General features: G+C 39.1%; 1 protein-coding gene across 3 annotated transcripts in view; it reads right to left on the reverse strand.

Moving 5' to 3' along the window:
• Positions 1-13,884, reverse strand: part of Adamts3 (ADAM metallopeptidase with thrombospondin type 1 motif 3) — a 207,834-nt gene that overhangs the window by 18,041 nt on the left and 175,909 nt on the right. For 2 of the 3 annotated variants that reach the window (XM_040747374.1, XM_040747373.1), the window contains exons 11-16: positions 13,224-13,337; positions 10,618-10,763; positions 9,300-9,475; positions 8,127-8,260; positions 4,135-4,258; positions 772-852 (exon numbers count right to left, since the gene is read on the reverse strand). In XM_040747374.1, the coding sequence (XP_040603308.1) occupies positions 772-852; positions 4,135-4,258; positions 8,127-8,260; positions 9,300-9,475; positions 10,618-10,763; positions 13,224-13,337 (775 nt within the window). Of the gene's footprint in view, positions 1-771; positions 853-2,070; positions 2,155-4,134; positions 4,259-8,126; positions 8,261-9,299; positions 9,476-10,617; positions 10,764-13,223; positions 13,338-13,884 lie in introns of all 3 variants that reach the window. The other variant, XM_040747375.1, reaches the window with a different exon arrangement.

The raw sequence follows: 13,884 nt of genomic DNA on the forward strand, positions 1-13,884 counted from the left end.
ATGAACAGGGACATCATGATAGTTGTTTGTAAACTGTTCACAGGGCACTCTATTCTGTTTTCTCACAAGAGAGAAAAAGAATGGAAATTATAACCAACCATGAAAGTGCACTTCTCTGTGCTAATCAAGAACAGACAGCTCCCAGATATTAGGAAAAATTAACACTGGAATAGCAAAATTCTCCTGTGGCGGCTTTCCAAAGAATTTTAAATCTACAAAAAACTCTCCAAAATCCATCTAAAACTATCTACTAGTCATTTTGAACATAAAATGATAAATTTGGGACTGGAGATTAAGAGCACTGTGCTCTTCCAGAGGTCCTGAGATCCAATCCCCAGCAACCCCTTGGTGGCTCATGATCATCTATAATGGACCTGATGCCCTCTTCTGGCATGCAGAGCACTCAAAATACAAATAAATGACAACTTTTTCTATTGCTGTCCCTTAATAGCATGCCATTTTATTATCTCTTAATACAGAGCAAAATACGATTAATAAATATAAACTTGTAAACTTTCCCCAGGAGCTATGAAACAATCCCTTTTCTCCCAAAACCAGAAGTTTCCTTTTTAAATATTTGTTCTAGTGTAAGGATAGTTGGGGGAAATGATTAAACTTCACATAATATCTATCCAGTGAATGAATTTCTATATAACCCTCATTCCTGCACATACAGTATGTATAGTACACATACATACCCCATGTGGAGTGTCTTTGACATGTCATGTTTATGCGCAAGGAAAAGCAGAGTTGACAGACAGAAACACTTACCAAGAACATGAGGAGAAGCCTCGTCTTCTTGGACTAACACATGTCTAGCCCCAGGGGGTATATCAAACATCTTAAGGTACCCTTTGCATGTGTAGCGAATGTTGGAGGAAGCAGAGAAAAGAAAGGCAACACTATGATTAGTCTAGCACTGCATCCTCACAGCTCCTACATGCAGAAGAGGGCATCCATAAACTGCAAGGCGCATCTCAGGAATTAACTCTACAGCTCTGAGACATCTCGCATGAGGGAAAGAATTTTTTCCACCGAGGAGGAGGAAAATTCATAGGTAGTGTTGACCTATGAGTTGCATCAGCAATTCAGGCAAACAGTTATTCTTTCCTGAGTCTCTGTGAGTTGTTCTAGCTTCCATACTGCCATTTTAAGTGGTAGTTTGAATAAAAGTTGTTAGGTGGTGAGTTTGAGATATTCCTTCTGCTTACATATTGTTATGAAAGCCAATTACACTATAAATGGCTAGGCTTCCATGATTAAATGTTTTAATATTTAGAATCCCACTTTAAAGAAATACTTGAAAGAGAGAAACTGAATGCCAGGTGTATATTATGTACTGCTTTTACAAATGCTCTAGCCTCAATCATCTGAATGAACAACCTAAGTTAACTACAAAATAAATTAATAGCCTTAAATTGATTATTGAAACTTTACATTCTTATATGAAAAATCTTAAATTACCACAAGCCCTAAAATTATATCAGAGATCACTTATAATTTTGTTCATGAAAATAAATCAATAGTAGAACAAATCGAGAGTCAGATCTATTGTATCTCATGGCCAGTAACAATAAATGAGTCAGATCCAGGCGAGGTGATGCCTGTCTAGAACCCAGTATCTGTGAAGCTGAGGCAGGAGGATACTGAGTTGGATATCTGCTGTATAGGAAGATGCTGTATCAAATAAAGACAAATATTGGAAATCATGCAACCTAAACTTTTAGTATATTACGGAGCATCTAGCTCATATAATCCAGGATTTATGCCCAAAGAAATCTAGATAGAAATGTATAATTACTGATGGAATCAGAAAAAATGCTATTTGTATATGTATAAGTAACATTTGTCTGCAGGTAGACTTACCCAACTCTTATATTTAGTAGGATCCTGAGTAAATGAAGAAGTCATTTAGGATCAGAGGTTTCAGTACCTAAACCTAAGGTGTATCTCAGCACAGGGGCTGTGCTGTTTGCCTGAGTAAGCGACCGCTGAATGCAGCATGCTTAAGATGCCCAGGGGTGAGGTCGTTTATGGATGCCCATCTTTCTGCAGTGGCTTACAACTTACCCAGTACATTTTTAGTTTCTCTTGTCTCAGCAAGAGAAATATTACGGGCTCCTTTGGGTAAAACGAACACGCCTCTCGTCTTCCCTTAAATAGAATGCCGTTAGTTAGTGGAGGTTTCGTGTTTATCAAAGTCTTGCTGTTTCATTGACTACCCCATAAGCCATACAGATTTTATTGGGTGAGATATAAAACATGTTCTGAAACTTTAAAAATTTCAAGTCAAAATGCGTTTACAATAGTTAGCAAATGCTGATATACTGTTAATAGTCAATGAAAGCAAGACTGGGCATGAATGCAAAATGATGGAGGTGATTTGAAGTTGAATACTTGCAGATTTCATTTTCCAGAAACTTGAGTTCCTTATGGCATCTCTTGCTTAAATGTTTGCCTGTTGGAAAAGGTTAATTAGTCTATTGCATGATTATGATTGACATTCACGAAAAGAATGGAGGCTAGATTATCTTTGACGACTTTAAATCTGAGTGACTGAAGGGACACTTCACATGTTCCTGGGACTTTGATTCTTGTTTAGCATAACTTTTCAGATGGTCTGAAAAATAGTATCATGTCCTTAAATTACACAAAATCCAGAAAAATTATCACAGAAAGAGGTTTCTTTACGTTAGTTCATCCTGAAAATAAAACCAATTATTCCACACCCTCAAATAGAAAAAGAAATGTAATTTCAGGAAAGCAAGTATATTTCATCCTCTCATAGCCATGAAGAGAAAATTATATTTGACTCTAAGAAAAGTGTGACATTTGCACTTCAATTCTGTTTTATTTGTTAAAGTAATGCAAATAGCCAGCCAGAAGTGGCATTATTTGCTTTCAAATAGATTTCAAAGTATAAGCCCTGATATTTTATCATAGAGGAATAGCAAAGACATTAAGGACGAGGGACCATATTTGAAAAAAGGCACAGAGAAAATCTGATACCAGAATTCACCAGAGTTGGGTATCCAGGGTATAGAATGTGTATAAAAATGGACAACGAGGATTGCTCCATGTGGATGAAGAACAACTTTTAATGTGCTCCTCTATTAGTTGTAATCACTTAAAGTAAACCAAATTCTTCTTTTGAAGATTCGCTTATTATTTTATGTGTGTGAGTGTTTTGCTTCCATGTGTGTCTGTGCACCGCTTGCATGCCTACTGCTTGCAGAGGTGAGAAGAGGGCACTGGATCCCCGGGGACTGGAGCTACAGATGATGTGAGCCACCACATGGGTGCTGGGAGCAGAACCCAGGTCCTTTGGAAGAGCAGCGAGTGTTATTAACCTCACTCCCAGCCCCAAACCAAATTTCTCTGTGCCTTCTCTCATCCCATTAGACATTTTTCTGATAGTGCCATAGGATATTAAGAGAATTTTCATGACAATATCATGTTGTATTTACCTTGAACTGCTAAATTTCCTGAAATAGTTTACTAATAAATCCTCATCAAATATATGAATATTTGTAATACTGTAAAATGTTTGTATGATTGTATAGAAATCCTTATATAATTTATAAAACTACAAATATTCTTACATATTACCTATAGCATGAGGATAGCTCGCTTTGGAGCTTTAGTTTGAGCACAAAGGGTCATACACATGAGCAATCATACTTCAGATCAATTTTTCATCATATCTCATTTTTTTGCATTTTTCATACAATGTATCTTTATTTTACTTTAAAAAGCTGTTAAAGACTATGCTATATATGAATGCTAGCTCTATAAATATTCCAAGATAAAATTGCTCACCTTTAAAGTAAAAATAAGTGAAAATGATAGAACATGTTAAAAGTTACGTTTAAAGTTTTCTAACATTTTACATTTCCAGATAATAAAGTATGTGCCACACATACTCAAAATTAACTGTGAATCCCATACACATTTGATTAAATTCAAATAGCATATAGCACAGGTTGTTTTCCCTCTAAGTCTTAGAACTAATACAGCACTCCTTATCTGTTTATTTCTGTGATACTCATTGAAAAAAGTCCTGAAATTCTAAGAGATGTCTCAAAATGTCAAATAGCACAGAAGGTGATTAATTCATGAGGACACTCATCTTACCAAGTTTCCTGGGTGTTCTGGTGAATGTCCCCTTCACAGTTCGACAGTGGGAATTGTCCCCTCCACAGACCCCGCACTTATCGTCAACCTTGTTGGAACCAATTTCTTTATCACAGCCCACTTTCTGGGGAAAGAAGATGTTAAACACAGCTAATTTTATTGTGCCAAGTAGTAAACAACATCCCACATGATGATGAACCCCTTCTTTAGTGATGGGCATAGGACCAGCAAGCTTCTGCCAGACTTTCATTGTAGTCATGATTTCTCAGACCCTAGGTTCTTGGAGAAATAGTGTGAAATCAAATAACAAAATGAGTCAGAGTCTAGGCAACAAATTATATAAATGTCTTTGTTTCATGAAGTATTTTCCCAGCATTATTGTCCTATTCATCAAACAAGATTTATAAGCAAAGAAGTAAGTTGATTCTGGGGAGAAAAATCTACCACTCAAGAGCATGGTGCTTTCTCCATGTTGCTCTCATATTCATAAAGGCACATAGTAATGTAGTAAGCTTTAAAACAGTGTTATCTTTTAAAAGTGAGTTGGGATGCAAAATGAAGTTCCCCAAAGTACCAGAGACTCTCACATGGCCTTGAAGGAAAACAGTAAGAAATTATTTTAGAATTGGAAAAAGTTTGAATAGTTATGGATTTTTACATTCATGTAGAGTTGGTTTAGAGGTCAATATCTATAGGTAGGTGAAAGCTGGTAGAAAATTCATGTTGCATGCTGGGAAAGAACTGTGAAAGCTCTGCATGGATAAAGCTGGGCAAGACCCTGAAGATTGGGTTTCGTTTAGATTTGCACAGTCAATAGGTAGCTACTGAAGGCTTTCTGGACTGGGCAGGACTTTCAAGTAAATGTGGTACATGACATAAAGTTGCACTTACAAGTTGCATATGAAAAATGGGCAGGGAATGGACATACATTTAGTACTAAACACTGTAGGGATTAAAAATGATGACAGTAACATTCCATTATTAGCATTTATATCTAGTTTCAAGCAGGTTATGTTGGAAATTTAATGCCAAGTTCAAAAGTGTTGAGAGGTTAGGGCCTAATAATATGTGGGAAGACAGGTGTGGGCATATATCTATCTCATATCAGTACTGGGAAGGCTGAAGCAGGAGGATCACAGTAGGTTTGGAACCAGAGTGAGATGTTATCTCAAAACAATAAGACAAAATAAACAAAAAGCTTCCACAATTAGGTCATGAGACCTCTGCTTCCACGAAGGATTTTTTTTCATGTCCTAGAAATGGGACAGTTTTAAGAGAGCAGGGATGTCATAAGAGTAACTTCCCCTTCCTCTGCTCAGTTCCTAGTCTCCCTTTCTCTTATAACTTCTAGCATTGAAGACTCAACAGGAAGATGCCAGAGAGATACCATCATAACACCTTGGGCTTTCCAGCTTCAGAATCAAACAGCAAAACATTTAAACTCACTTAGCATGAGCTTTTCTGTGGTGACATACTACTTATGATTTAATAAAGATTGCCTGAAGCATCAGAAAGCAAAGGCAGCCACACTAGTTAGCTGTAGAAGCTAGATAGTGGTGGCACACACCTTTAATCCCAGAATTTAGGAGACAGGCAGATGGATCTCTCTGAGTTCAAGGTCACCCTGGCCTACACAAGAGTGAAGAGTAACAGAATTCATGCCTTTGATCCCAGCACTTGGGATCACATGCCTTTAATCCCAGCACTAGGGAGGTGGAGACAGGAGGATATGGCTGGGTGGAGAAAGAAATATAAGGAGAGATGGGAATTAAGAATTTTGCCTCTGAGGATTCATGGAGACAGGATTGCCATTTCAGCTGGGTAAGATCTACTTGGCTTGGCTGCTTTGCTTCTCTGATCTTCAGCTTGAAGTTTGAACTTCAATATCTGTCTCTGGGTCTTTTATTTTTCATGTTATACTTTACTTTCTTTTGGTTTATAAATTACCCAGTTTATGGTATTCTGTTATAGTAACACAGTAGCATACTTCAGTTTTGCTAATTGAAAAGGAAAGGGATGTTAGGAACACTGTTCCAGGTAATATGGATAAGTTTATAGTAACAGTTGAATATGAACAAAAATAAACTGCATTATAAAAAGACTAAATGAAACAAGAACTTTTTTTGTTGCCTACAACTTTGACTCTGGCATAGAATTCAGTATCTAAGGTTAGAATCATTTGGAAATTTCTGTATTAATCATTTAAACTTAGAACTCTGTGTTTTTTTCAATATGGTATCCTAAACTGAAAGGTAGTACACATACATATAACAAAGGATACTAAATGGAGTTACTTCATAATGGGGGAATCAATGCCTCTCTCAGACACCACAGGCTATCAAACAGAAAGCCCAGTGTCAGGTATGGACTACCGCTTTTCAAGATACTGGTCAGTAGAGTCTTATGGACCTCTCCAAACATTAAAGGTTGTGGCCATATCTCTTGGTTACCCTTCAGAACTTGATGGGAAGACCCGACTGCTGAAGACACTGTATGTATGAATCACGGAATACTGAGAAATCAAGCTCCATTCACCTGGAAGCTTCATCTCTATAAGATAGCTTTCACAGCTCTAGCCTTCAACAGTCTTACCCCACTGTGAACTCTAATAATGACTTGCCCGACAAGACATGCCCACTGGTGCATTAGTGGCACAAATGTGTGGGAGTAACCAACCACTTTCTGATTGTATTTAAAGTCCACTCCATGAGATGGAGCTCATGCCTTGTACTAACAACTGCAACAAAAATTTATGACTGGCTAGATTGTAAGCCGTAGAGGAAGAACCTAGTACTACTATTTTGCTAAATGGGCACTATACTAAAACATCCCCTAAATTCTTCTCTTTATAACCTGTAGATAAATGCAGCTCACAGCCCTAAGATGTTTCCTTTTGTATTAGCACTGAGACCTCCAATTGCTCAACATTCAGAGAAAAAGAAGCAGTGGCATGCTCAACATGGGACATTTATAATACATCCTGCCCCACGAGGCTCATGAATCACTGTGGGAGATGAGATATTCTGAGAGCCAGAAGTAAGGGATATCTGTAGGAAAATATTACTTGGTAGACATGACAGTGCTGCTACACACATGAACTCAAAGAGGTGGTGACTGCACGTACAACACCACACAAGATCAAAGCAGCCAAAATTCCACATGGGTGAGGGGAGGAGCTCATGAAGTCCCACCCTTATCTCAGGAGCTATTAGCAATTGATGGCTGCTGGGAGAGGGATTGTAACCCCTGAAAAGCTATCCATGTTTCAGTAGAAGTACTATAGCCATGCACATAGGCAGCACTTTGAGGATGTAGTAGGTTTGATGTGAGTTTTGTGTTTTTTTTGAGAGGCGTGGGGGAGTTGAGACAAGGTTTCTCTGTGTAGCCTTGGTTGTCCTGGAACTTGCTTTATAGACCAGGCTGGCCTAAAACTCATAAAGATCTGCCTTGCCTCTGCCTCCTGAGTGCTGGGGACTAAAGATGTGTGTCTCCACTGCCAATGTAGTGGGTTTGAGAAGAATCAAGATGCAAGAACAATTTTAATTACACTTTTGACATGGCCAGATAATTTTTCTAAGTAACTAATGCCTCTAGATTGGGTTCCCAATCTAGAGAAACTGCATTGGTTTTAGTATTTTACTAGTGTTAACCTACTAGTTAACTAGTTAACCTACTATAAAGACTTTCGTTTTATAGGATGGCAATTGCAACGCTACCTCATAAATAAGAGTGAGCTGAGAGCTGGGTGTGGCTGGTGGTACATGCCTTGAGTCCCAGCACTCAGAAAGCAGAGACAGGCAAATCTCTGAGTTCAAAGCCAGCCTGCACAATGAGTACCAGGCCAGTCAATGCTATTCAGGGAGATTCTCAAACAATCAAACCAAACCAAACACCAAATCAGTTGAAAATAACTGCAAGCATGCCTATGAGTGATGGTAAAGGTAGAATTTCAGGGTAATATGGATGCTACGGAGACAGTTGTATGAACTCACCACACACTCTCCTCGCACACATATGCTGTATGGGTCTTTGTAGGAACAGCGTGTTCCGTCATGTACCAGCTGCTTCATGTAAGCAACATCTCCGGTCTCTTTGGACTGGCAGTAAAGGTGGCATCTTTTCTTGGCTGCAGAAGAGGCAGGCTTAAATTAGTTTTCGTAAAATAGGATGTCTGACCAGAATAGTTTAAGATATAACATTTCAGTATGGCTTCTTGAAAAGCAAATGAAACGCTGAATGAATAAAATATGGAGTAGATGAAAAGTACGGACATGTCACCATGAGTATTTGTTTTAATGTGAATGGTTAATGTATTGCATCTAAACTGGGCCACTGTTGAGATAATAAGGGGTTCTATTGATGTAGGTACATCAGGTAGGTTATAGTGGCAAAATTTGATGTCACTTACATTAGCTTTTTAGTAAACTGTGACTCAAAAGCCAATTTCACCTCAGTAACATTCTGAACTCTGACTGCTTTAGTCTTTGGTCTCACCCTACCACCCAGCTGATATCAGTGTCCTTTGTAGGATCTACTTAATTGATAATCTAAGTGACTCACTTCACTAAAGTAAATTAGAAAATAGTGAATTTATTCTAAAGTATTCAACTTTGACCTATCCATGCTTACATTTCCTTTAAAAGAGCACTCAATAAAATTCAGTGGTATATTCACACTAATCCACCTAACAGAAATATGATAAGAGATTTCAGTTTGAGTCTATCTAATGTAGAATATAATGAAAAAGTCAAACATTAGAAAATTTCCAAGAGTATTTTTAATAACTAGAAAAGGCTGCATAGTCTTTGTTTTTAATAAGTGGCCATCTTTTTTTTGTATCTCAACTTAGCTGTAAATGGACTATTTTTCCCCTGCAATGGTTATTTCTTAGTAGAGGATCTTAGTTTAATCAGGTGATGTCACTGTCATTTCTCATGGTGGTGACGACAGGGCTGTTTACCAGATACCATGTCTGTCACAGTCCCCACCTCTCAGGAGAAAGGCATTCTTTAGCCTGACTCTCAGGAACCTGGAATGAGTTGCCTCTGTAAGTATTTCTCTTCCTATGTTACCACTGTGAACTCAAGAGTGCAAGGTCTTGGTGTCAGCAAAGCTGAAAGCCAAGTGACCATCTACACGCCGGAGAAAGAACTGTATCTACTCACCGTCAGGATGTTCATGAGGCAGCCAATGGTGTTTGCTGTTTTGGTATTCAAAGTGGGAGTTGCGCTGTTGGCACTGCTGGGCCCTGAAGTCCTCAAAGTGCTTCTGGCATTCTTCTGTATTACAAAGCTGGTACTCAAAATTAATGCCAGGACAATCCTGACCACCATTGATGGGCCTAGAGAAAAGAGAGCGTTTCAAAGGCTGTCTGGCTGTAGCCCAGCCACGCAGGCTCACAGATGCAGTACTGCTGGCAAAGAGCCAGTGCATCTCAGCCTCCAGCACAGGCCGAATGATGCCGGGCTTCCAACGTCTAGTGACTCTCTGAATGCACCCCTCCCTCTCCACTGAGGCGTAAAGGCCCCCACACACAACCTAACTCGGTTTTCAAATGGTGTGTTTCATTCATTACAGAAGTATACAAAGATGGGAAGCACGCATGTAACTCAAGAAAATGATATTTTCTACCTTTGTATAAAACATGCAGGTACAACTCAAAGAAAAGTTGGCCATATAGTCCTGTGTCTCTATTTCCACCTATGTCAAATGCAAAATGGAATGGTTTTCCAAACAAGCCAGTGGTAAGTACTCAGTGGGGTGGCATACTTAAAGATCTTAGAATATTTCATGTCTTGTGGTGAGCCCATTACCCTTACTGTCATGTTTTTGAGTATATGTTACTTCTAATGCTGGCATCCTCTCCTCTTGTGAAGGCAGTGTGCAGTCACCAGTCGTCTTTATAAAGGTCATGCTCAGAGCTATCGTTCCCCCAGAACAGAGAAAGGGCTGCTTACGGGTTAAACCCAACTGGACAAGTTAGCGTATCATAGTTGAATAATTCCGTTACTTTTCCTTGGCTCGTATGAATTTTGTCTGACTGAATGAATGGATGTCTTTTCTTCTCATAGTCCCTGCCCTCTGCCGCCATCCTTTTACACTGAAGCAGCTGGATCTGTCTTCTGGAATCTGGTTGAAATTGTGGGTCCTTCTTCCACTCAGTGGCCTCTGCTTCTTTATGCACACTTCGTAGCCTGCAGTGCACACAACATCTACTCTCTCTGCTCAACTCCCCAGTGGTTCCAAACATCAAGTTCTTCAAAACATCTCTCCATTCATTCGCATGTCTCTTCCACATCACTGACTACTTTTTATTTTGGGAACATTAGTCTAGAAGGCGATGTCTTATGAATTGTGAACCAATATTTTTTCATTTCCCCTATTTTGTAAGCAGGATGAAAAAAGGAAAGAACACTAATAGCAGAACACAGAATCACTTCCTGGTCTATAAGAAAGCAACAGGAAGTATAAGGTTATACTCACGCGGGATTATTGCACTGGCGTGTTCTAAAACGAACACCAGTTCCGCATGTCCTGGAACAGGAGCCAAATTTGGTCCACGACCCCCAATTGCCATCTTGTTTTTGTTGATTAGCATTCTTCCACATGCAGTGTCCTTTATAGCACCACTTGGGAAAATGAGAAAAGATAAATTACGAAAGTCATTGACAGTGTCACTCAAGAAACATTTATTTGAAGGTCTTCAATTTTTATTCTCCCTCCAGTTATTACTGATTCAAAGTCTCCATAGGCATTTGCTGCACAAAGGTATCTTATCAGAAGGATAACTTAAGTTCATAATTTTAGAATGAAATTAAGATGATAATTTAAGACTGGAGAGATGGCTCACTAGTTAAGAGCGCCTCACTGCTCTCTTGCAGAGGGTCTGAGTCATGTTCCAGGCATCCACATCAGGTAGCTCACACAGCCACCTGTATTTCCAAATCCAGGGGATTCATATGCTCTCTTCTGGCCTCTGTAGGCACCACCCTGATACTGGACATTCACTCACATATACATACATATCATATACAGACTCATATATACACATATTAATAAAAACAAATTTTAACAAGAAAAGTAACATTTACTCAGATAAGTTTTGAAATGACACACGTGTCCAGCCTGCCCAGCAGACCCCATTCTTGCTCTGCTTCACATCTCACTGCATAGCTCACCCTAGAGTTTTTAGATGCTAACATGCCCTTTTAACATAATTGCCTGCAAATTTGTCTCAACTTAAAAACTAACTAACTAAACTTAGCTAAAACTGTATTCAGCATTCAAAGCACTTTTATCTTTTTGTTTTTTTCCTCTGTTTATTCTTTTTTTTCCTCAATATATGTCTTTATTTAAATCAGAAACATGAATGCTTCACATGTCAATCCCAGCTCCCTTTCCCGCCCCTCCTCCCTAGTCTGTCCACCAACCCTCCCAGCCCCCCACCCAATCCCCACATCATTCCCCAGGGAGGGTGAGGCCCTCCTTGGGGGATCTCCAAAGTCTGTCATTTCATCCAGGGAAGGACCAAGTCCCTTCTTCATGCAAAGCATTTTATCTTTATAAAATATTAATTTATGAATCTGAGAAATAGTTAAGTTAAATAATGATTTTTGCCTTTTAGTTAAGCAAAATCAAGGTATATAAAAATTCATGAGTGTCCAAGAACTAAGTGAGGGTAATACAGTCGTGATGCCATAGAGATTCTGTGATAACATGTGGGATTAATACAGTCATGATGCCACACAAATTCTGTTATAACACTGCCCAGAATTTAGCATATAGGTATTCAAAGGGAATAGATTATTTTCTTTCCAAAATTTTCAATTTCTGAGTTTTAAAAAACTTTAAACATTTAAATATAACATGCCATAATTATATATGAGGAAGTTGGATGTTAAAATCTATTATACCATAACTTTTTAATAAGCCAAAATAATTCTACTCATCATTGCTCTTAATTTTAGTTGGAAAGTTATTTTCCAAATCTTCCCAAAGCAAGATACTATCTATATATAGTGTAGCTGTCACAGTGTCAGACAAAATGCAAGTACTTGTAATGACAGGTTTTTATTAGACTACATACTTCATATAAGAACAGTTCATGTATGCTTGAAATCAACCTTTTAAAAAAGGTAAAAGTTGCATTAATCTTTTCTGTCAGCATTTGGTCCTATCTACAATATATTATTTCTAGACTAGTCAAGGCTCTTCAGCTTGCCTTCTTAGAATGCCTTTGTTTTGGGCTCTCTGCCCCTAAGAGAAGGACACCTTGGCATCTAGCCAGTTCCTAAGTATTCATTCCCAACTACACAATCTCGGATTTAAAACCTTTGGGCCTCTTTCCTCCAGGAGTGAGGCCAAATCTTTGGTATAAATTCATAATCCTTTATTTCTGGGCAACTTTCACAAGGGATGCCATGCCAGCAAGTAAATCAGACACCACTAGCAGGGGCCAGAGATCTGCTGTCCCCACTGTCTTTCCTGTTGGCCATAGTTAGCCAAACGGTCTGGTCCTCCCAGTATTAAAAACTCCCAATGTCTGGACCCATAAAGGTGACCTTATTTAGTAAATGATTCTTTGGCAGCATGATTTGGTTAAGGATTTCAAGTTCAGTAGAAGGTCCTGAGGTACCCAGGTAGGCCCGAAACATCACAAAGAGACTCCATCCTTGCAAGAAAGGGGCAGAGGGAATACTGACACCCACCACGTTAGAGGCCTGAGGAGTGTGGCCATGATACGGAAGAAAGATAGTTAGAAGCTGGGAGATGAGAGGAACTCTTTGCTACTACAGTCTCTGGAGGGAGTATAGCCCTGTCCACATCAGACTCCACCTCAGTATAACTGACTCTTGCCCTCGACAGCTGTTACAGAACAAATTTCCAGTGTTTTGAACTGTCAACATCGTGACAGTTTCTGGTAGCAGCCATGGAAGGTAGTATACTGTCTTAGAGCCTTACTAGAAGGAAACCACAGGCACAACATTTTCCATAAGGAAAACAGCCCAGCAATAAGTGTCATTTGCCAGACCATGGAAGGTCCCCCATGCAGCACACGTGGAAGCTTAATCAGTAGCAGACACACTGACCTTCCCGGCAGCACACTCAGTCCCATCGAGTGGAGGCCCTTTCTTAGTCTTACAGAAATATGGGTTATCGGGATGACTGCACCACAGCTGTTTGCATGGGTCAAAGGTTCGGAACTAGAAAAAAAAAAAAGAAACCATGACAGAACGTTCAGAGAGTTGGGTGTTTGCCAACCATGTTTTATACATACTTTCTTCGTGTCATGTCATGTTTTTTGTTTTTTTGGAGGGAGGGTATATTTTATTTTCAAGTTGGTTGCCAAAGTGGTAACATGTCAAGAAATAAACTCTGTACTAGAGTGCTGAAGCAGCAAGGTCAAGTGCAATAGGTCTGCATTGCACTTGTACATTAACTACATCATCACATTAATCTTCACATAACCTATAAGAGGCAAATACTGCCACCATCCACACTTCAGATATGAGAAAACTAAGCCAGAGTTGTCACACATGGTACTCAAGTTCATGGTTTAGTGTCACATCTGACCTACTCTGTCTGACATCCATGTCATTGTGTCTACTGGAAAGTAAAATCATAAACTAAAAGCACCCAAAGCAGAGTTTCATTTCATAACCCAGGCTGGTCCTGAATAAATTAAGTGGCTCCAAAATCACGATCCTTCTGCCTCAGCCTCTAAGCTGAATCACCACACACACTTTTCAC

Source organism: Mesocricetus auratus, unplaced genomic scaffold (assembly GCF_017639785.1).
Source record: "Mesocricetus auratus isolate SY011 unplaced genomic scaffold, BCM_Maur_2.0 Super-Scaffold_100006, whole genome shotgun sequence".
Lineage (NCBI taxonomy): Eukaryota > Metazoa > Chordata > Mammalia > Rodentia > Cricetidae > Mesocricetus > Mesocricetus auratus.